Genomic DNA, 17,593 nt, shown 5'->3' with positions numbered 1-17,593 from the left:
ACCCCAGGGCCACCAACAGGCCTGGTGCAGCCCCGTCCTCCCCACATCCTGACAGCTGTCGTGTTTGCTCTCCCTTGACTCTGTGTGATCCGTTTGTTGTCTGGCCATGAAATCACTGGAATCACCTGAAAGCGTCTTCGCTGATGGGACCTGTGGGGCAGATGGGGCCTCACTCACCTGCCCAGATTTCAGAGTCAGGGTGGGTGGGAAGGGGCTGCAGGTTGGAGTCACTTTTGAAGGCATGGGAAATACTGAACCAAAATGAGGCCTCGGGGGCCCCACATGACATCTTGGCTGGTGCACATTGCTGCCCCCACAGCAGAAGGTCCACCCCCTCCTGTCTTAACGGCACCCATGAAAGGCAGCAAGCTGTGACTAACACAGACCCACTTCCTATGTAGACTGGCTTTTGCCAAACTGGCTTTTGTCACCTTTTAGAGCTTTCTTTTGTTGTTTGGATTTCTTGGGGTAAATATTTCCCAAAAGTACCCAGACGGCTGATTCTATTTTCAAAACCTTAATAATCAGTGGACCTCCTACTGGGAGTCAAACAGATCATTCTTAGATGATTTTGCTTTAAGAAACTTGTAGTCACAGGAGTTGGAAGCATCATGGCTGAACTGTTGCCCTCCCACCCACGGACCTGGCCAGCTCAGCTCTGCCCGCCCAGAGGAAGTGGGGGAGTCTCCCCTGGGCTCTTGGTCCCCTGGGAGGCTTGGTTCTTTGTCCCGGGATGGGGACAGGTGGAGAGGCCCAGTACCGGGAAGCTTCTACCGGAGGGTCCTTGTTATGCTGGAGGGTGGTGGCCATGACGGGCGGAGGTGCAGCCGGGTCGCAGTCTGACGGGGTCTCTCTCTGTCTCTCTAGGCCTACACAATCCAGGGACAGTACGCCATCCCCCATCCAGATGTGAGTCTTCACTTTGCCTTCCTCTCTCCTTTCTCTTCTCATAGTTGTTTACCTACCTGCATGCTGCTGTTAATTGCTACTAACATTAATATTACTCAATAATATTAATCGACGTCTCAGCGTTCCTGACCTGTGTCGTATCCATATGACCTTGAATAACCTTTTAACCTCTTAGCACTGATCTTGCTTGTGTTGAGGACTTGGCCTGATGTCAAATTGTCTTCCCTCTGCCGCAGCCCCGGGTTTTCCTCCCTCCCACAGGGCCTCAGAGGGGACTGAGGACAGTTCTGTCCTGTGCAGGGCGCTGAGGGTACACTCACCCTACAGGCAGGGGTTAGTGGCACTTCCTGTGCGCCTATGAAGTTGGGTGACATTATCAAACAGGCCACAAAGATACTTTGCCAAGGACATTTGAGGGCCTGGTGAAATTGACTTTCCCCTTTCAGAGTCCAGATGGAAACGTAGGGTCCATCTACGCATAGAGATCCCAGCCGAGGCAAGCCAGTGGGGCAGGCCTTGGTCTTCCTTCCAGAGTCAGTGCGATGCCACGCCGGCGTCACCATGCCTGGCTCTCGTGCAGAGCTGGGTCCCATGTGGCTCCAGGCCCAGCGGCTCCCACCCTGTCTCCTGCTGTGCTGGGTCTGGGTGTGATTGCAGAGCTGGAGGAAGAACATACCCTCAGACAAACTGTCCAAGGGGGACCTCGGGCTGTGCAGCTCGAGCCCTTGGGAGCCTAGAGACGAAAGTGGCAACCTGTGAGCAGAGGTCCTCTCTGGAGACCACTTTAGGGCCCCCAGGGAGTGAGGGCTGCACGGCAGACGCTGGGGAGGGGAAGGGAGAGGAAGAGAGAACAGAAGATGGCCTCAGCGGAAGCTGCTTGGTGCTGTCTGCAGATGGGACAAGCCGGGAATGGGTTCTGAGGAGGTTTTCTCTTCTCTAAGCCATTTGAATGTTGCCCAGCTCAGCAGCTGCTCCTCCTAACGCAGTTCTGGGCCGTGTGCTGCTCCCTGTGAACTGCCAGAGGTGCTGTGTGCTGGACGGAGTAGGGCTGCTCAGGGGCCTTCTGCAAACCCTGCTGCCTCTGAGCTGGGGGCAGGGATGTCCATCTGAGTGAGATAAGAAGGCAGGTCGGGAACATTTTTAAGAATTAATGATCATTAAATAAGTCTTTGATATAGAGATGCAACATTATTGCAGGAAAATTTGTGAGTGAAGAGATACCAATAGTTATTCCATTTAAAAGAATTCTCATAGAGGCAACAGTGAATCAAATGGTAGAGAAACGCTGATTAAGAAAAGCCTTTCCCCTCTGCCCGCGAGGCCATGTTTAGTAGCTCCTGGCTTTAGACCTTTGGCGATGCTGCTGTAGCTACATCAAGGCCGTCTCATCCTGGAGTCAGCTGTACACACCAGTGCCTGAACCCACCAGGAAGCCGGGCTGTGGCCATCACTCACTGGAAGGCACTGTTGGGGCTGCCCCAGCCTGCACCCAGCCGCAGTGCTAGGCAGAAGCAGAGGCGTGTGTGTGCATGTGTGTGTGCGCGTGTGAGTGTCCCCGTGCATGTGTGCAGCAGGGGCGCAGGGGCTGTTGTGATGCCTCCTAACAGAAAGCCTATGTGAAGGAAAATGGCAATGGAAGCCAGGGGAGTCAGAGCTGACTTTCTGAGCTGGCCCAGGTCTGTTTCAGACTCAGGACAGGTGGCCATGCACATCTAGGGATGCATGTGTGTGCAGAGGCAGGTTCTAAAGGGGGGTCACTTGACTTTGCCAAGCTCTGGAACCTGAAGGAAAGGCAGTGTGTGGCCCTTGTGGTAGAGGGAAGGTTTGTCTTTACCCCGCGCTGTAGCCCTAAAGTTGTATATTCAGACCTGCAGGGACCTTCTGGTGACACATGGGTTTCCTGTGACCACAGAGCCTAAAGTTCCCACTGCTGCCTTTGGCTGAGCACCTGTCTGAGTCGGAGTGCTTATTGGTCTGAAATTCCCAGAGGCTGTGTCTCCGTGTGCACATGCGTGGGAGCGCACGTGTGATGGGTGTGGGTATTGACTTTTACATGGATTGGTGGCTTTGCTTTCCCACGTGACTTTTTCAGCATACCCATAAATGGGTAGTTTTGCAGATTGTTTCAAATTAGCTTAAACGAATGTATAACTAGCTGTTGGAGAACTGCCTCTGTGCACACAGTAGTGATTTAAGATACCTGGTTTAAATGCGTCTGTTCCTCCACTTTCCGTGTTGGAACCGCATCACCAAGGTGATGGTATTAGAGGGTGGGGCTCCCGGGGCTGGGCATATTCATGAGGGCTCCACCCTTGTGAACTGAGTTGGTGTCCCTGTAACGGGGGCTTCAGGGAGTGGCCTCCCCCCCACCCCTCCTGCCATGTGAGGACAGAATGTTCAGGCACCATGTTGAAAGCAGAGACGGGGTCCTTCCCAGACAGCAAACCAGCCAGCACTTTGATCTCAGTTTCCAGCCCCCATCACTGTGAGCCATGCATTTACGCTGTTTGTGAATTACCCAGTCCAAGGCATTTCATCCCAGCAGCAGGAGTGGACTGAGATGCTTGGTTCCTTACTGTGAAACAGCTGTCTGTGGAAGACACTCTGTTGTCTCCGTCAGTGTTGTGAGATTCGCAGAGCAGCTGTTAATAGAAGAATGGAAGCTTCCGTAGTGCTTTTCTTGCAGGCATGTAACATTGAAAACTCGGACAATCACTTAATTCGTTAAATGCAAAAATAAAATGATCATTTGGTGACATAGGTAACAATGATCAGGAAAGCAATTTTTATCTGAGCTTGGTATTCAGTAGAAATTTTAAAAGCTTCAATTTCTTAGACTATCAATATGATATAGAATATATTATTTTAATTTATAATATAATCGAATAAAAGGTTATTTATACAACAGTGGTGGCTTACATACAGATACTAGAGTCATTTTTTAGCAACGTGATATTTTACCTGGATGTATGGGCCCATGAATAAGAAACATCAAACATAAGAAAATACGCTCCTTAGGTTTGAGTATTTCTTTACGTAAAACTAAAAAAATGCATGTGTTTTCTGTGCCCAATTTTAAAAAGTGTTTTTAGCTTGTTCTTATTTAAGAATCATCAGGCTGGACATGGTGGCTGAGGCCAGCCGTGGTGGCTCATGCTTGTAATCCCAGCCCTTTGAGAGCCTGAGGCAGGTGGATTTCTTGAGCTTAGGAGTTTGAGACAAGCCTGGGCAACATGGTGAGACCCGTCTCTACCAAAAATACAAAAAATTTAGGCAAACCTGGTGGCACATGCTTGTAGTCCCAGTTACCCAGGAGGCTGAGGCAAAAGGATTCCCTGAGCCCGGGACATGGAGGTTGCAGTGAGCCAAGATCCTGCCACTACATTGCAGCCTGGGCGACAGTGAGAACCCATTTCAAAAAACGAACAAACAAAAAGCAGTCATTGGCACTCACCTGCCCACCCGCTTTTCTCCAGCTCCGCGCACACCACTGGCGTCATTTTACCTGCGCCCTCCTGGAGTTGCATTGTGCTGTCGACGTCCAGGTGTTCTGAAGAGGCACACAGCCATGCTGGACCGCGGGAAGGACTTTGGAGGACAGAAGAGGACATTTCGGGGTCGGCCTCAGCCACGGTCCGGTCAGGTTCTCCAGCATGGGCACTAAGGAGCCTGGGAGACTGTCCACGTGCCTCTGTGTGTCCTGCCTGGCCCAGGCCAAGTGCAGTTTCAGAAACGAGAAAGAGAAACAGCACCTGAGACCTGGGACCTGAGAGCAGAACAGAAAGCGTGCACACCTGGGCAGACTGCCTGACTCCCACCCAGCACGTCCGCCCTCCTGAGAGCAGAGCAGAGTGCACACGTCTAGATACACGCCGGGACACGCACACGCCTGGATATGCACACGCCTGGACACGCCTGGACACACACATGCCTGGACATGCACGCCTGAACACACACATCTGGACGCACGTGCCTGGACACCCACACACCTGGACACACATGCGCCTGGACACACACGTGCCTGGACACGCACACACCTAGATACACACACCTGGGCATGCACATGCCTGGACACGCACACATCTGGACACACATGCACCTGGACACGCACACACCTGGACACGCACACCTGGGCATGCACGCCTGGACACGCACACATTTGGACACACACCTGGACACACCTGGACACGCACACACCTAGATACACACACCTGGGCATGCACACGCCTGGACACGCACACATCTGGACACACACCTGGACACACCTGGACACGCACACACCTAGATACACACACCTGGGCATGCACATGCCTGGACACGCACACATCTGGACACACATGCACCTGGACACGCACACACCTGGACACACCTGGACACGCACACACCTGGACACACCTGGACACGCACACACCTGGACACACGCCTGGACACGCACACGCCTGGACACACACACCTGAACACACACGCCTGGACACACGCCTAGGCATGCACACATCTGGACACACATGCATCTGGACACGCACGCACCTGGACACGCACACGCCTGGACAGACCACTTCTCTCTCACCCAGCACTTCTGCCCCTTTAATGACAGTGGTGCAGTTACACCAGAAAGGAATTGTTTTTTTCTGGAAGATATTAGTGAACTTCAAAAATACCCTCATTGGCCAGGTACAGTGGCTCTCTCCTGCCGTCCCAGCACTTTGAGAGGCCAAGATAGGAGGACTCCTTGAGCCCAGGAGCTCGAGACCAACTTGGACAAAAAAGCAAAACCTCATCTCTACAAAAAATACAAAAATTAGCTGGGTGTGGCGGCACGCACCTGTAGTCCCAGCTTCTCAAGAGGCTGAGGTGGGATAGTTACCTGAGCCCCAGAGGTCGAGGCTATAGTGAGCAGAGATTGCACCACTGCACTCCAGCCTTAGCGACAGAGCAAGACCTTGTCTCAAAAAAAGAAAAAATACCCTCAGATAAATGAATCTTTATTTCTAGTCTTCCAAGTCTCCTAATCTATCCCTTACTTAACATCCCCATCATTTGAAGGGGATGTTGAAAGCAAACAAAAACAAAAACCTGTTCGAGTTGATGAAGAATTTGCCATGTAGGCTATTTTAGATGAGCCTTGCACTAACCCTGTGAAGCAGATCTCAGGACCATGGGACCAATTCCACACACAAGGAAGTGGAAGCTCTGAGAGGTGACTTGGCCCGAGCTAACCAGCCGGTGATGGGAGAGCCGCCCAAGCAGCTGGACGTGAGCAGCAGATGTAAGCAATGCTGGGAGTCAAAATGGACACCAGGATCTGCTAAGAAGCTGGTTCTTCAGTGAAAGAGTCGTGGGGAAATTGCGGAAACGTGTCATCGGAAGAGGGAGCGGAGGGTGGGATGCACGGCCAGACCCTGGGCTGGGTGCCGTCCTTCGTCCCAGCTGTGCAGTCCCCGGGACGCTGTCAGTGCCACACATTTCCCCTGAACGCATGAAGAGCACGCACGGGGTCTCACAACCATCTCATGCACCCGCAGAGTGCTTTCTCCTCCCACTTGTTCCGTGCCTCCCTCTGGAACCCCGTGGGGAGGTGGGCGAGGGGCCCCTCGCACTGTAGTGAGAGAGTAGCCAATGCCATGTACCCTGGGCACCTGGCTGAGGGCCCCAGCCTCTCTCCCTCTGAAGCCTGGCACTTTCCAAGACCCTGCAGCTGCACGTGGTGCTGAGGCTTGCCCAGGGCCCCACCTGCTGTCAGAGCTGTGCTACTGCAGCTGTTTGTCTCGGGAAACAGGAGGCCCAGGAGGCCCAGGCAGCCCGCACTGTGGGCTGGAGTTCCGTCTTTCCTCTCTTGGAACACCCCATCCTCTGCTGGGCTCTCACACACCGTTCCTGTCCGCTTGCCCTTCTCAGAACCAGATTTCGTATTTTTACAGGACCCTCGGGACACTCACTGGCCCGTGGAGTTCTGAGAAACACTGATCTGGAGGCCTGAGAAGGAAGAACCCACATCCAGTTGGAAGCCCAGGGGAGACATGGAATGGAGAGAGAAAACTCCAAGAGACACACTTGGAGAACCTTCCAAAATTAGTAAGAGAAACCATCCTCACATTCAGAAACACCAACAATTCACAAACAGGATAAACAAAGGGAAATCCATCCTAGAAATATCAAAGCAAGATGACGTAACACCAAAGACCAAAATCAATCTTAAAAGTAATCAGAGAGAATATGACAAGGGACAGCAGTGAGAAATTAGGTCGACTTCTCATCAGCAACTTCAGACGCCAGAAGATGGGGGCTTAATCAAAGAAAATCGTTGTCAGCTTAAAACTCTGTCTCAAGGGAGGATCCTTCAAAGACCTACATGTAACCATTTGCAGACAAACAGATGTGACCACGAGGCCACAGCAAATGATCTTCTGATGGATGCCCTGTGGGTGATCCCAGAAGGAAGGCTGGAAATGCAAAGAAAAGGGTCCACATTTGGTTAACAAACATCACTTGTGAACTCACGGATGCCCCTGCCTAATTCACAAGATTGACACAGGAGTCAAGTGGATAGAAACAGCACACGTAAGATCGCGTGTGCATGAGGAGACGGGAACACCCACAGGAATCAAGTGGATAGAAACAGCACACATAAGATCGCGTGTGCGTGAGGAGGATAGAAACAGCACACGTAAGATCGCGTGTGCATGAGGAGACGGGAACACCCACAGGAATCAAGTGGATAGAAACAGCACATGTAAGATCGTGTGTGCTTGAGGAGACGGGAACACCCACAGGAGTCGAGTGGATAGAAACAGCACATGTAAGATCGGGTGTACATGAGGAGACAGGAACACCCACAGGCCACTTTCTCATTCCACTAGAGAGTAAAGTCTACACCGAGTGTAGACTCTCAACGCACACGTTAAAATTCCAGTGACCACCAACAGCAAAGGTACCCGATATGTAACGTCTGTGAGAGGGCAGGTTAAAATGAGTGAGGGAAAAACTGCTAACCCAACAGAAGAAAAGGAGTGAAATAAAAAAGAACCACTGGAAAAGCAGGACAATTTGAAAACAAGACGTCTAAAATTAGTCCAAACATGGGGATGATTGTGATCAAAGTGAAAGGAAATTCCCATTAAGATGAAGGCTGTCTGACTGTACTTTTGAGCTGAACAAATAGACGAGCAAACAAGCAAAAACAAGTTTTTTTGTTTTTTGTTTTCCTTTCAAGAGACACACCTCAAGCATAAGGACCCAGAAAAAAAGTGAAAGAATGAAGAGGCTAAGGAACACGCAGGAAATAAACTGATGTACCAATACTAATGTCAGTAGAGGGGAAAAAACAAGACTGTAAGAAAAAACTTTAGTCATTACATGTTGATAAATTCAGCTCACAGAAGCTACAATAATTCAGAATTTGTACATGCTTAAAACAGCTTTAAAATATGTAAAGAAAATAGTTGACAAAACAGAGAATTTGACACATTAGAGTGAACACTGGCACACCTCTCTTTCCATGAATGACAGGCCAAGTAGCCAAGTATGAAGAAAGCATCAACAGAATTCTCCGTGATCCTGACATAGTTGATGTAGGTTGAACACTACACCCAGCACCACTATAGAATTCACAGAGACATTTGCAAAACCTGATCACATACCAAACCGTAAAGCGCATCTCACCATCTTTCAAAAATCAGAATGGTGTAGCTCACACTCTCTCAGCACAAAGCAGTTACAGTCACGCACCACGCGGATGGTTCAGGCAACAACAGCCCACACAGACGATGGTGGCCGCGTGAGAGTGGGGAGCTGAGAAGTTCCTGGTGGCGTCGTAGCGGGTGTGAAGGTGCCGTGCAGCATGTTACCCCGTGTGTGCTGCTGGTGCAAAGCCCCTGCGCTGCCAGCCATCCAGCACATGCTGACACGCATGGTTCATCATTCTTCATGGCACTGATAAACGCAGCAGCACTGGGTTATGTACTACTATGCTTTTTATCTTATTTTAGTGTATTCCTTCGCATTATCTAAACAAGTTAGCTGTAAAACGGCCTCAGGCAGGCCCGCAGGCAGTGTGCAGGAGGCAGTTACCATCGGAGATGACTATGCCAGACTGTGTGGTTTGGGTGCAGTGAGAGGCCAGTAAAGTCTAGTTCAGACCTGAGAGCCCAGGATCCCCCCACACAGGAAGAAAGCCATCCCTGAGATGTGGACGGGACGAAGCTGCCCACGAGAGCCTGGGAGAGGGCGGACACTCCCCACAGTGCCAGGACGGCAGGTCATAATTTGCTTCCTGCCATAAATAAAACCATCTCCCATGTATCAAGAACTCCAACACAAGACAGAAGAATTTAGCAGTTTTAGGGGAAAATATAGAAGAATGCCGTATTCTCGGTCAGGGGAGGATTTCTTAAAACATAAGCTCAGACCATAAAGGAAAACACTGATACTCAATTTTAGAATACTGCTTCTCGTAAGACACCATAGACGAGTGGGGAAAAGTGGGCAGCACGAATAACAGGCAGGATGGCATCGGAAATGCTGGCATCAGAAATGCCGGGGAGCTCTCGTGAAGTCAGCAAAAATCAAGCAATAGTAAAAATGGGCGAAGGACAGAAACAGACATTTTACTGGAGAGGAAACGTGAATACAGGTTAAAACTACCATGGAAGTGGCCTTGGCCTGAGTGACAGTTGCATAGGTGTGTTTGTTTTGTAATAATTCATTGAGTTGCATCTTAACAAATGCTTGTAATTTTAGTAGTTGTCTGTGTGTTACATTCTGAGTCAATGCGAAGTGGAAAAGGCAGTTTACAGAGAGACATAGGTTATGGGTCACTTCCCCTGCCCCCGCTCCTGCTCCCCCTCCTGTCCTCCTCCCCTCCCCTCCCCCTCCCGCCCTCTTGCCTGCCTGTCTGACTTTCTTCCCCTCCTCCCTTGACTTCTGTCTTTATTCTTTTCCTCTCAGTGATTTGGAGGTTCTGGTGAGAACCAAAAGTCTCATTTTTTACAGGCAGAGTTTTCTCAAAACTTGGAAGGCCCCTTGAGACTTAGTCCCGTTCCCGCCTTTAAAAAATGTGGAAATTGAGTCCAAAAGAGATGCAGCGGCCAGACGGATGCCGGGCAGAGCCGGGTGACCACTGTGTCCTGGCCTTCGTGCGCCCACTCGCCCATTCTCTCCACAGATGCCTACCCAGCACGGCCCTGTGCCAGGCCAGGCCTCCCTGTGATGTCCCCTGTGTTTATAGGTGGGGAGGAAGGAGATTCATCTGCTAGTGTGGTCACTTCTTCATAAAAAGCCAAATGTGTTGGAGACAGTGTTGTCACCTGTAGCACATCACAGTTGCCACTCACATCCATTCCCCACTTTACAGTTCAAGGAACTGAGGCCTGGAGCCACCAGGCCTTCCTATCACCACAGCCACAGGCTGGGCCGTCTTGGAGCCGACTCGAGCCATTTCATCCCCTGCAGAGCCTGGGGGCACCCCCTCCCCTGTGCCGCATTCCCTGGCCATAGGGCAGCTCCTGGGCCTGGCCCCTGGAAGGCGGGGGTTTGCGCATCCCGGCTGTGCCACTCAGCATCCAGTGACTGTAAGAACCCGGCGGGAGCGCCTCACTCCCCTGCAGTCCTTCTGCCCTGCCTGGGCGGCCCCGGTCTTTCCTGGCGTGTCCCATCCAGGTGGGGTGCCTTCACTAGGACCCCGATGCACCTGCTTTCTCCTGCTGGCCCGCAGGGCCTCGCGTCTCACCTGGAGGTGACCAGCTGGTGTCCTTGGGACAGCGTCTCCCCCACAGGCTCCCTGGCACCCTCGTCAGGGGCTTGCACACACATCCCCTCAGGTAACCTGGCAGGCTGGTTCACGTTACATCATGGGGCAGCACAGATGCCACCCACATGGGAGCCGGGTCGTCTTCCAGGGCCAGCAGCTGGGCTCTGCAGCCTGCCAGGCAGGGGCACCTCCAGCCCTCCAGCCCCTGCTGTGGCCTTCACATGCACCCAGTCTTCAGGGCACTCTTAGAGCTGAACCTGACCCTTGACCTGAGCTCTCCTGCTGCACCAGGAGTGGCCTTGCTGAGTCTGGGATACAGTCAGGTCTCCTTGGGCAGGCCTGGGGTCAGAGGACAGCCAGGAAGGCGGAGAGGCCTGGGCAGGGCCTGCTTTGCAGATGTGCCCCTGTGTAAGTCCTTGCCAGCTGTATCTGCAGTGGCAGATCTCTGGAAGCAAAGTCAGTCCACGGCACCAAACACCTCACAGTCTCATTGCTCTCCACTACACTCGGAGGTGTGCCAGAGGCCACAGGCTTGCCATGGGGACCGGACCCCATCCTGTGGGGGCATGAAGAGGCCAGATGGCCACAGCACACCAAACGGCCCCCTCCTGCCAGGCCTGCCCTGCCCACCAGCTGGCAAGGCCAGGGGTCATGGAGGGGCGGGGCTGGGGAGCAGCCCCCATCCTCTCAGTACACTGGGTACTGAGGAGGGGCCTTCATCTTGACTCTGGGTGAACTTGGAGGGATCCTGGGAGGCTGAGCGCAAACCCACCCAGGAGCACAGAGCTGGGAAGGTGCTGGGACCGCGGTCAATGCCTTCCTGACTTGGGCTCCCTGGTGTCTGGGAACCCGGGTTCCAGGGGTGGGGGGGCAAGCATAGGGATCTTGTCAGGCACCCAGCATCTGGCCTTCTCGCATGCAGACAGCAGCTCTGCTCCGAGTGCACACACCTCCAGCCTTGGTGGCCTCTGTGGCAGCTTCTGCCACCCCACACCCTGTGCAGTGAGGAAGCTGCCTGCCTGGCTGGAGGTTGCAGGAGTCCACATGCAGCCACCACACGGGGATGTGTTTGGGTTGGATGTTCTGAAAACGATGGGAGGTGATGCCCCTCCCCGAATGTGCCGCCTCCCTTCCTGCCGGGCTGATCACCCCACAGAGGAGCTTCGCCCGGTGCCCTCCTGAGCCCCAGGACACCCTCTGCAGTGTCCAGCCTTGGCAGGCCTGTGGCTCTTGGGAGAGCCGGGTGTGAGGAGCCCCGTGCCGTGTGCTGAGCAGTCCCAGGCTCTCCAAAGCGCGGATGTAATTTTGAGCATCCCAAATGTGGCCTTGTCTTGCCACATTTACTGTTATCTTTTGCTATTTTTAGTTTTTATTTAAGAAATGAGATTCAGGTAAAATAACTTTTAAAATGGCAGCAAAGCCCCCTTGAAAAGTCTTGTGGCTCAGGGACTAGGGAGGAGAAGGGCTGGGGGCAGCCTGCAGGGACTGGGGGCACAGTCGGCTCCCAGCTGAGGGCCTGAGGTGTCCCTCACTCACGCCTTCCGTAGAACCTTCCAGCACTCGTGTTCTGTAATCCCAGGAGAGGCGAGATGCTCCTGGAGATGACTAGAAGGCAGATGTGTAGCCCTTCCCCCAACCCTAGGTCACCTCCTGGGTAAAGTGAGGCCCTGCAGGGGAGGGGAGGGGGCCAGGCCTAGCACAGGTGAGGCCAGGGCAAGCTTTGCAAACTAGAGCCTCTGGATCCCACAGAGGCTAGCCTGAGTTTTGTGACTAGTGACTTGGTCTGGAATCTCCTAGACACGCAGATCGTCTTCCTCTGTGGCTCCCAGACTCTCCCAGGCCCTCTGTGACCCACTGGCCCCAGCCAGCTTCCTGTCCACACCAGCTGGTGAGAGGGAGGCTCGGCTGGCCCAGGCTGGAGCTGCCAGGGAGCCAGGGAGAGAAGACGGCAGCTCCCTGTGCTGCTCTCCGAACGCTGGGCAGTGGCCCCACGCCCGCTCACAGCCTGGGCTCCATTGGCTTCGCCAGGCCAAGTCCTTGCCTTCTCTTGCGTCTGCCATGTGTCCGCATGGCCCTCTCTCTCTATCTGTGCAAAGTTCTGTTACTGCCTTTTTAATTTGGTGTGACTTGTACTCAATGACAATAACCTTCTTAGCTCTCATGTCCCTCCTACCCCAGCAGTTGACCAAGCTCCACCAGTTGGCCATGCAGCAAACCCCCTTTCCTCCCCTCGGACAGACCAACCCCGCTTTCCCCGGTACGTACCCAGCCCTTTTCTCACCTCCTTCTCTTCTCACCTGGGGACTCTCTCTTTCTGAGCTGTGTCACTCAGTGCAGTGTGTGGAACAGGTACAGTTGGAGTTGTGAGTCCCGGTGGTGCAGGGTTCACATGCAGCGGGCTTGCCGGGGCTGGGGTCGGGGACAGGGCGGGGGCGGGAGGTGGGTCTCACTCCCACTGTGGGCCAGTTCACCAACAGCTGGCCTTGCTGTAGCTTGCTGTGAAGAGACGTCTGCTCACCGAGAGTCTGCACTTGCTGGGCAGTGCCCTGTGCTGTCCCAGGTGGCCCTTCCTGCTGAGCACACCCACTGGGCCACCCTAGAGGCTTTCTCCAGGAGCAAAAGCACAGACAGCAGCCTTGGGTACTCTTACGCAGGAAGCCACTGCATGTCCCAGGGTGGCACCCAGCCCTGCCCCAGGAGAGCGGTGGCCGAGTCAGCCCCAACCCAGTCGCCGTCATGAGGCCGTCAAGAGTGGCTGACCGTGGCAAGCCCCCCTCCCCTAGGCGTGCCTGGCAGCTGGGCCTCCCTCCCTGAGAGGCAGCGCCATGCCTGTGGCTGAGCCCCCTTCCCCGTGGCGTGCCTGGCAGCTGGGTGTCCCTCCCCTCAGAGACCGTGGCGTGCCTGTGGCTGAGCCCCCTTCCCCTTGCGTGCCTGTGGCCGTGGCTGGAGAGAGCCCCGGTGCATGTGCCAGTCATATTTTGAGCTTCCCTAGTTGAAGGGACACTGCTTATCTCCTTGAGGGCAAAACATTAAACCTGTCTCTTCTTTGCTCTCCAGGAGAAAAGCTGCCTTTACACTCCTCCGAAGAAGCTCAAAATCTGATGGGCCAGTCGTCAGGTAACACAAAGCCACATGCCAGGAGAGCAGGCCAGGGCGGCAGCGCAGAGCCCAGTGGGAGTGGGTGCGGGCCTGCTGCTGTGGCAGCTCGCAGCTTCTGGGGGGCTGTGGACCAGCCTCAGGTGCTGCCAAGGGCGTGGGTGGTGCCACACTGCCACTGTGGCTGAATGGTTGGGCCTGAGGTGCTCAGGGCAGGGCACCACGGCCTTGCAGGAGCAGGAAATAGAGGCCTCACCATGGTGCACTTCGGAAAGTTTTTTTGCTCGTAGTTTCCTAGGACCACGAGCAAACCTATAAGGAGGAAGATCAGTCTGAGCTGGATTTGCGCACACCCCTTCTGATCTGCAGTGAAATGTTTGTTCCTCGGATACTGTGGGGTAGCACGTGGATTTGTAGATTCAGTGCCCAAGGCGGTAAAACAGACACAGTTTGTCTGGGGCTTAGAGGGTGCCCAGATGCCTGTGAGGAAGATGCCACACACCTGTCACTCCTCGTGGCTCTGTGTGCACATGGCCGGTGCCACAGCAGCTTCCTGGTGGCCAGACAGGTGTCCTGTGACGACCCTCCTCTCCCCGTGGCCCTGTGAACTGCGCTGCACACATGTACCAGCCACGGCAGGTTAAATTGAGTGGCCTGCGACGGGAGGGGTTTGTGGCCGCTCTAATGCTGGGGCCAGGAGACTTCTGTGGGCTTGGGCTACGGGTTGGGGCATCCTCATTTACCCCTGGTTCCTGAAATGCCATCATCTTCATAAGAAAGAGACTCACCTGGACCATGCTGTCCTGAAATGAATGGATCCCTGGGCTATGCTGTCCTTAAGTAGATGGGACATATCAGCCACACTGGCCTCAGATGGATGAACACCTGGGAAGTCTGTGCTGAGATGGATGGACACCGGGACCAAGATGGATGGACACCTGGCATGCTGTCCCGAGATGGATGGACACCTGGGCCATGCCGTCCTGAGATGGATGAACACCTGGGCCAGTCTGTCGTGAGATGGATGAACACCTGGGCCATGCCATCCTGAGATGGATGAACACTTGGGCCATGCTGTCCTGAGATGGATGGACACCTGGCATGCTGTCCTGAGATGGATGGACACCTGGGCCATGCCATCCTGAGATGGATGAACACCTGGGCCATGCCATCCTGAGATGGATGAACACTTGGGCCATGCTGTCCTGAGATGGATGGACACTTGGGCAGTCTGTCCTGAGATGGATGAACACTTGGGCCATGCTGTCCTGAGATGGATGGACACTTGGGCAGTCTGTCCTGAGATGGATGGACACCTGGGCCATGCCATCCCGAGATGGATGAACACTTGGGCCATGCTGTCCTGAGATGGATGGACACTTGGGCAGTCTGTCCTGAGACGGATGGACACCTGGCATGCTGTCCTGAGAGGATTGGACATCTGGGCCATGCTGTCCTGAGATGGATGGACACCTGGGAAGTCTGTGCTGAGATGGATGGACACCTGGACCAATCTGTCCCAAGATGGATGGATACCTGGGCAGTCTGTCCTAAGACAAATGAACACCTGGGCCATGCTTTCCTGAAATGGATGAATACCTGGGCCATGCTGTCCTGAGGTGGATGAACACCTGGGCCAGTCTGTCCTGATGGATGAACACCTGGGCCATGCCATTCTGAGATGGATGGACACCTGGACTAGTCTGTCCTGAGATAGATGAACACCTGAGCCTTGCCGTCCTGAGATGGATGGACACCTGGGCCAGTCTGTCCTGAGATGGATGGATACCTGGGCCAGTCTGTCCTGAGTTGAATGAACACATTGGCCATGCCATCTTGAGATGGATGAACACCTGGGCTAGTCTGTCCTGAGATGAATGGACACCTGGGACATGCCATCCTGAAATGGATGGACACCTGGGTCATTCTGTCCTGAGATGGATGAACACCTGGGCCATGCTGTCCTGAGATGGATGAACACCTGGGCTATGCTGTCCTGAGATGGATGAACACCTGGGCTAGTCTGTCCTGAGATGAATGGACACCTAGGACATGCCATCTTGAGATGGATGGACACCTGAGCCATGCTGTCCTGAGATGGATGAACACCTGGGCTAGTCTGTCCTGAGATGAATGGACACCTAGGACATGCCATCTTGAGATGGATGGACACCTGGGCCATGCTGTCCTGAGATGGATGAACACCTGGGCTAGTCTGTCCTGAGATGAATGGACACCTAGGACATGCCATCTTGAGATGAATGGACACCTGAGCCATGCTGTCCTGAGATGGATGAACACCTGGGCCATATCATCCTGAGATGGATGAACATCTGGGCCAGTCTGTCCTGAGATGGATGAACACCTGGGCAGTTTTTCCTGAGATGGATGAACACCTGGGCCAGTCTATCCTGAGATGGATGAACACCTGGACCATGCTGTCCTAAGATGAATGGACACCTGAGCCATCCCATCCTGAGTTGAATGAACACATCGGCCATGCCATCCTGAGATGGATGAATACCTGGGCCAGTCTGTCCTGAGATGGATGTCCTGGTTATGCAGACATTTCTTTATATTATTAGCTTAACTTTAGTGCTGTCCTAGGAAGTTTTCCTTTACTTTCCTCCCTTCAATCAAAATATCCCAACTTCAGCAGGTCTAGCTCACTACTGTCTGTTCATGTAAGGTCTACTTTGTTCAGGAATTCCTGTCTAGTACTCAGGCAGGACCAAGGAAATCTTTCAGTGACATTTTAAATGTCACCATTGTGGAATGAGAGTTGGACCAGGAACCCATGTATAGATAAATAACCAAATGTTGTTTTGAAAGGATATTTATTAAATGAATGTAAAGAACAGAAATTCTAGACTTATATATGCAAAAGAAGAATAACAGACAGTTAGAGGTGAATTGGTTTATTCAGCACTAACTGATTGCCTTCCTGTGCTGGACGGCCCCACAGAACCACATCCACCCTGTGGAGTCACTCCTTGGCAGGGAGACTGGCTGGCCACAGTGAGAGGATCCTCTGGTTGGGGATGCCAGTGCCGTAAAATGAGACAAGAGGTGGCATCATAGACAGGCTGCCTCACCCAAGGCCCAGGGAGGGTGTGGCTGGCAGGGACTAGGGGCAGGGCAGAGGCAGTGGGGAGAAGCAGGACCTGTGTGGCTTAAACATCAAGTTAGAGGGCACAGGAGGCACTGCGAGGAAGTAGGAGCACATTGGGTATCTACAGCCATCTGAGGTGCATTTTGGGGACCCATCTGGTCTGTCTGGAGCCTAGGCATAGCAGAGGCAGGGACCAGCCAGAGGGGAGCATGGGGTTGGGCGGAAGGCTCCCCAGTCTGGGCTATTCTGAAGGTACATCGTCCGGGGCTGTGGTTAGGAGGTGTGGATCTCAGAGTCTCCTGGGCCCAGTCTGAGCTGCAGGATCTGAGTCACAGGAACCACTTGGGGCCTGCGAGAGGAAGAGCAGTGTCAGCAGTAGACTTGTGGGTTGGAGCCGCCATGTGTCCAGGAGACAGAAATGCTGAGCACTAAGCAAAGCAGGCCTCTGGACTCTGTGCCAGCCCTCACATGGCTTGCAGCCTCCAGGCAAGCGCAGATCTTGGACTTGAACTCTGAGAGGTTGTCTTTTATCTGATGGTACTAAGTGGAGATTTGTAAATACAAAAACTTAGGCTTGATGATAAATTAGACCCATGTCATCACTCTTCAACAAAGAAAGATATCTGTATAGAAATGTGCAGTTTTTCATTGGGCCTAGCACTTTATTTTTGCTCAGCGATGCTATTAGTTCTCTTTGCTCCAAATTGGAAGAACTGCCTGGTGGGCCTGAG

General features: G+C 53.3%; 1 protein-coding gene across 20 annotated transcripts in view; it reads left to right on the top strand.

Annotated features, from left to right (window-relative positions):
* PCBP3 (poly(rC) binding protein 3) overlaps positions 1-17,593 on the top strand; it is a 275,114-nt gene that overhangs the window by 250,065 nt on the left and 7,456 nt on the right. For 12 of the 20 annotated variants that reach the window (XM_039480549.2, XM_074389413.1, XM_074389419.1 and 9 more), the window contains 3 exons: positions 868-909; positions 12,833-12,911; positions 13,712-13,771. In XM_039480549.2, the coding sequence (XP_039336483.1) occupies positions 868-909; positions 12,833-12,911; positions 13,712-13,771 (181 nt within the window). The remainder of the gene's footprint in view (positions 1-867; positions 910-12,832; positions 12,912-13,711; positions 13,772-17,593) is intronic. The other 8 variants (XM_074389425.1, XM_074389421.1, XM_074389415.1 and 5 more) reach the window with 3 other exon arrangements.

The sequence above is a fragment of the Saimiri boliviensis genome, chromosome 18 (assembly GCF_048565385.1).
Source record: "Saimiri boliviensis isolate mSaiBol1 chromosome 18, mSaiBol1.pri, whole genome shotgun sequence".
Taxonomy (NCBI): Eukaryota; Metazoa; Chordata; class Mammalia; order Primates; family Cebidae; genus Saimiri; species Saimiri boliviensis.
This window is presented reverse-complemented; position numbering and strand designations above follow the sequence as displayed.